The sequence below is a fragment of the Phoenix dactylifera genome, chromosome 1, assembly GCF_051530095.1.
Source record: "Phoenix dactylifera cultivar Ajwa chromosome 1, Ajwa_hap1_PhDact_Kaust_v1.1, whole genome shotgun sequence".
Classification (NCBI taxonomy): domain Eukaryota; kingdom Viridiplantae; phylum Streptophyta; class Magnoliopsida; order Arecales; family Arecaceae; genus Phoenix; species Phoenix dactylifera.
In genome coordinates this window covers 61,573,680-61,579,774 of record NC_143190.1, presented here as the reverse complement: position 1 = coordinate 61,579,774, position 6,095 = coordinate 61,573,680, and the positions used below count along the sequence as shown (strand labels likewise).

Below are 6,095 nucleotides of genomic sequence, written 5' to 3'. Positions count from 1 at the left end.
TTTTGCCGATGCTTATAAGCAAATTAGAAGCATCGACTACTCTACTAGCCATAGGTTCCGGTTGTATCTTTTGCAGAAAGAATGATTCATCTTCTTTCGTGATGTCGATCGTTGGATCCTGCAAATTGCGCTTGAAAATCTGTGCAGCGGAGGGATGAAAGGGGCTGACGGGATCCTGAAAGAAGATACATGAGTCATTCTTTCGAGACATACGCTGATATGCACCAAGATCCTAGTTAAGTTTCATTTGCCCCTCTCATTTATTACACGATGACATAACAAGGACAGGAAAGCTTCAAGGAAGCTAGGAGGGCATGGAGAGCAACAAAATCACAGCAGGTGTGATACACCGCTTTTAGCAGCCATAGGCAGTGCTGAAATAGCTCTCGATGACATTGTCGCACAGGATCTCCAAGACCCTGCCGCGAGATGGGCCCACCAAGCGGGGCGTCTTGAACTGGCCCATCGAAGTCCCAAGGCTGAGAAAATGTTCTAGAATCTTCTGGAAGGTTCCTTTCCTCACAACACGGAGCTCAAGCGGTCCGATTCCGCCCACCTTCCTCGAGCAGACATAGCCTACATCCACAAAAGCCAGGTCCAAGCAATTGCAGCAGCTGCTCAGAACCTCCTCGCCGGCACCCGAGCTCAGCTCCCAGAAGATCACATAGTGGCCAGGGTCTGTCGAACGATCGACGTGGCTCGTAAAATCCACAAGCTCGAGCTTCTCCGCCGCTAAGAGCTTGGCTGCCTCCTCGGCGGCCACCATCACGTCCTTCTCTGTGTTCTTGTCGATGTTGATGGATAGGACTACGTTTCTCCGGCATATATATCTCAGCTCAGGCGTGGAGTTATGGAATCCTGCCACCTTTACGATGTCCCCCAGCCTATAGCGACATAGACCTGTCATCAGATGCAAACCACAAAGACTATCGTCAGCAATTAAATACCCGCAAAATAACTTCACTGATCCTCTTTTTTTTGATGTAAAGGAGGCAATTGCCACGATAATATTATTCAGTAGGAGAATACACAAATGAAGGAGATTGTACAAATTGAGAGAAAGAAAACGAGGTCCCTATGGGTTACAGAAGCTCAATGAACCCTTGGAAGTTTCATCTGACATCAAACAGAAAGCACCTGATGCTGATTATACTTCACTGATTTCAATCGGCAAGTTGCATTAACATCACAAGTTTCAGGTGGCAGCAAGTATGGTAAATTTGTGATATTCAGAAGACACCTTATGAAATCGTGCAGTTAACAGATTCTACTTCCAAAGTTTTCCCAGCATTTCATCAAACATGGCTCGAAGGAATCAAGGAACGAACGAGAAAAATACTACAGCAGGACAGAAAGAAATAGAGCAATACCTGCAAAACTGGTGACGACAACTTCATACTCTCTGCCAACCTCAACTTCTGTAAGACCAACTGGCTCTGATTCTATGTAGTCAATGGAGGCACCATTCTCCAACTCCTGCCCCTCGGGCTTTCCCAGAGGAATAAATTCAAAGAACGCGATGTTGGGAAGCACCGCAAACGTTGCCAACTCAGGAGGCAGCCCAGGGTTTACATTTGCACCAATCCATCCCTCCGAAGCCCCATAATCAGCACATACCAGGGGCAAGCTTCCTGCATAATGTCTTAGCTTTCTCAAGTATGGTTCCATCGCTCCTGTCATAATGCCATAGACATACTTGGCATTGGGAAAAAGCTCTGGGATCACACCATACCAGTTACTTAAACCCTTGCATTTTTCATATATGGAATCAGCCAGTGTGGGATTTGGAAACAGAAGTTTGGAAACAGCTGCACGGGCAGATGGAACGGTAATTCTGCTGGAGAGAACTCCATGCCTGATATCATTGCAGAGATCTTCCCAAACCAGCTCGAACGTTCGAAATGCATTGACCAAGCTGTGGGCAAATTGCGCATTTACGTGCTGCACTTCATCTGAGTGAAGTAGCCCACATAGAAGGTGGCAATACAAAGACTGGTCGAAGTGTGGACAGAATATAACTTCATCAGGGCTGCAGCACTGTGACTGGATGTCCTTCAATGTGCGTTTGAAGTGTTCGCTTCGGTAAATATTTGTAGAGCCTGCTGCAGCGATGAGGCCTCCATTTGTTTTCATCTGCATGCTGCTGTAGATGAATTGTAAAGCTTTTCCGTTCCCAATTGGGTATTCTCTGCAAAAAGAAGTCGTATATCTATGTTTGAATAGGTGAATAGACATCGGATAAATATGCGAACAAGCCTAATTAAAAGCGAGCTTCCGCATAAATCCAGCAAATTAGCATGATTATATACTTTTTGTAAACAAAACAGATGCTCAATTTTGAGAGATCCACAGTCCATTACCAAAAGGATAAAATAGGACAAGATAACATGAAAGGCCAGTAAACAAAGAACAGCTCAAATGTGTAATTAGTTTTGATGTTTGAATTTCATAGCCGAGCATCAAATAGACTGAAGAAGCAGTCTGTTGATGTCAGTATAAAAGGTTATGAATACATAGATGGAAATCTTGAGAGAAGGGACCACTAAGGATTGTATTGAAGGCTAAATTTATCTTTTCCCTCCAAGTTACATGCTTGCTTGTCATGCATATTCCACTAGAAATAAGGGGCTACTGGACCAAGGAAATATGACAGAAGAACATAAAGATTAACGAAAAAGGGCAAAAAAATACTATTAACAACACTACATCTACTTTATTTAATTCCGATAGATAAACGACTCAGACAGTGAAATAGAAATCTAGGAAGAAAAAGATTCAGAAAACAGTGATTCTTGAAGAACAAAGTCATCAAGTCTCACACAATGTAACCCTAGGTTGGATAAACAAGTCAGTCTCTAAAACCATACGCACAGAAAATAGGCCTTCTTCGACGTGGAAGAACTTCATACCGGTTTCTAAAAGCAAATGAAGTCCTGTACATCTGCACCGTCGACTCAAGTAGCTCTTCGCTGAATGGTAAAAACTTGCGCTTTCCTTGAGTGGTACCAGAACTGTAGCAAAAGACAAGCTTCCCATTTAGCAGGCCATTGGTACTTGGTAGCTAAAAGATCAAAGAAAACAAGGCACCCCAAGCAATACCTGAGTGTGATCGCTATTAAAGGATTCCCAGTGAGAACGGGTGAAGTATCTCCATCGAAAATCCTCTGAATGTAAGGCTCCAAATCTTTATGAGTGATCAAGGGAACGCAAGCCTTAAAACTCTCGGGGTCAGTCCTTCCTCCAAGAGCGAATTTCTGCAAGTACTCTGCCTCGCCATTTTGTTCGAGAATCTTTTGCAGGGTCTCTCTCTGGACTCGGCCGGCATCCTTCGTCAGTGTCTCGAACTCCTCTATTACGCTCTCGACGCCGAAAACTGTCATCTTCTCTAATGTCAACGAAGCTGAAAGCTTTAGAAGATATGTCCACCGAACACTACCAGCGCCGACGAATCTTCAAAGTTACTGCTTCAGACGAGAAGAATTCAAGTCATATTGCGCAGAGAAGAACACCATTCGAGCAGAGCTCCTTGACAAAGACGCAACGAAAAGCAGAGAAAAGCAGAGCAACGGTTAAGTGATAAGAACCGAATCAAAGACTTATATTTGGAATAGAAACAAAATATAATTAGATATCGAATCAGAGCAGACGGAAGCACCGGATTCCGGAGACCAAAAAAGGGATTTTAAGCAAAAACCGGCATTTAAAGCTTGCAAGTTAGATACTTTGAGTAAAGAATCCATAAAATCCGGTTTGTCTGACAGCAATACTGGGAAACTGAACGACAGAACAAGACGAATTATACTCATCATAAACAAGACGATATATGGACAATGGCAAATATATCAACAGAGGAAAATTTTCATTAGTATTAAGAAGCGGAAGGAGACGTTAAAGCAGGAGGAGGAATAAAAGACTTCATGATGGAGAAAAAGAGTAAAGGTCCGAAAGAAGAAACAAGAAATGGAAAAGGAGGAACTTTTGAATCAGATCGATAAAAGACTTTCGAAAGCTTTGTAATATAATATTATAGATCACAGAAACATCAGAGATATTCTCGAATGTATGGGTCTCCGAGATAACGAAAAAAAGGGCCAAAAGAAGAAAAAAAATAGAGCAATAATTCGAACAAATGCTAGTTATAGCAAAGGTTTTCCACCATAAATGAACAAATCTCTTCCAACAGACCTCGACGAGAGCACAGTTCCGAGCTTTCAGTACCAAAGCTGCGGCCTTTCCTGAGAAAACATGAAATAAATTGACCAAAACGATCGAAGATATCAACATTATGAGTTCTTACTTTGAATTCAACTGGAGGAGCCAGGAGCCGCCTCGTGAGCTCCACCCCCTCTTTCCCTCTTCTCTACTAGTCGCTCTCTTTGGGTTAGACTCTGGAGCAAAGGTATCACGAGTCTACTCTAAATCCGAGCGCGGATCCTCCTTAAAAGCCTAACATGAAGTAACCAAGCCAAAAGAGTTTTTAAGACCACCCAAGATCTTAGTCTGTTTTGCCCTCCCTCTCCGTATTCTCCGGGCTTTGCTCACTGTGGAGAGTCGAGGGGGGAAGGTTCCCGTTTTATAGGGAGAGGTTGACGCCATGGAGGCCCACCATAGGCGAAGTCCGCTGGTGATCTCGTGGGTTATTACCCCGCAGGCTGCCAACCTAACGAATTGGCGAACGGCGATGGACGAGCTTTTTTTTTTTTTTTTTGGTAAAAAACAGGAGGGAGAGGGGCAGAACCTCACCCGGTTGCAAGTTTCGCGTGCCCTCCCCAACCCATGGAAAACCCCACTAGGCTATCCACGTGTGACTCTGTGAGTACGTCACCCCAGCACCATCTCAGTACTTATGGAAGGAAAGCATATCCACACAGAGCCATCCGAGTATGGAGCATCCGGTTCCCTGATTTAATTGATGCCCGCGCGTTTCGAACTTGGACAACTCAGGTAGAGTCCAAGCCCTCTTACCACCATGCTACCATCTTGGTGGCTGGATCGACGAGCTTCGCCAACCACCGTTACGTGCTTGCATGCATTTTATATATATATATATATTATATACACAAAAAGTGAGAAAAAAATTGACAAAATAGAAAATAGTATTTCTTTAGTGTAGTTTGACTGATGAGACCTCCCATTTTGTATACTCCCTTGGTAACTAATGATTAGGATACGTATAAGTGAGATTAGGATTACTCCAATTCTTTCCTGGTAACATATACAGCGAAGGGTGAGGATAAAGTATGATTGGGAAAAATCCCATCCTTTCCATAAGAACTTAGAAAAATAACTGACCTTCTTGCCAAACTTGTATGACTGAATAGGTTCATAATAGACAACCGCTTTCCTAAAAGATATGAGACCAAATATAACAGTGATATTGATAGAGGTGTACAAAAAACTGGCCCATTTGGTGTTGGATTGAGAAAGGCTTAAACCAAAAAAATTCGGTTCACTCTATGTAATAGATTAAAATGAAATGTTCTTTTTAAGTATGGAATGAAAATGCCGGCACCATGTAGCTTAGCTAGTTGGCATGCTTCTTTATTTTTAACAAAACTCTGGTGATGGCATCTTCATTATATTTCTCATAAAATAATAAATTTTACAAGGAGTCATGAATATTCATGAATTTTAAAAATAATTAAAATATATTATAATTCTAGTCAATGTAGGAATGGAGAAATATTGATACCCTAGGTGATATGGTAAAATAATTTTAATATCGATAAGTTTAAGAAAGAATTGAGATATTTTAGTAATTACATATCAACATCTTAAGCCTGTATAGTAAAACTGTGATATGATATTACTTTAAATATTGATTTTGATATTTATTTTCGATCACACTCATTCGAGATAGGAAAATGTTAGTTAACATCCCTTTAGCTAGTATCTAGGATAATGTTAGTTAACATCAATTTAGATAACAAGGTTTGAGATTTTGAATACATTGTGCCCTTGAATGATGAATTTAATACAAATTGATATCTTGATAAAGCTCTCGATCAAGAAGGAAATGATACTAAAAACTTCGGATATGTAATTTTGGTTCCCAAATTGAATCATGTTTTATGGTTTGGCTTGTCTAATATATA

General features: G+C 41.5%; 1 protein-coding gene across 3 annotated transcripts; it reads right to left on the bottom strand.

Annotated features, from left to right (window-relative positions):
• Positions 1–220: 220 nt before the first annotated feature.
• On the bottom strand, positions 221–4,545 carry LOC103716872 (jasmonoyl--L-amino acid synthetase GH3.5-like). Of its 3 annotated transcripts, none has more exons than XM_017845122.5 (5): positions 4,298–4,545; positions 3,100–3,525; positions 2,910–3,011; positions 1,371–2,188; positions 221–900 (listed from the first exon to the last, which is right to left on the bottom strand). In XM_017845122.5, the coding sequence occupies exons 2-5, from the start codon at positions 3,378–3,380 to the stop codon at positions 356–358; spliced, it is 1,746 nt and encodes a 581-aa protein (XP_017700611.4). In that variant the 5' UTR covers positions 3,381–3,525; positions 4,298–4,545; the 3' UTR covers positions 221–355. The 3 variants fall into 3 exon arrangements, with proteins under 3 accessions (XP_017700611.4, XP_017700616.4, XP_008803285.4); XM_017845127.5 differs by having other exon boundaries at positions 3,100–3,464; XM_008805063.6 differs by having other exon boundaries at positions 3,100–3,461.
• Between the last annotated feature and the right edge of the window lie 1,550 nt (positions 4,546–6,095).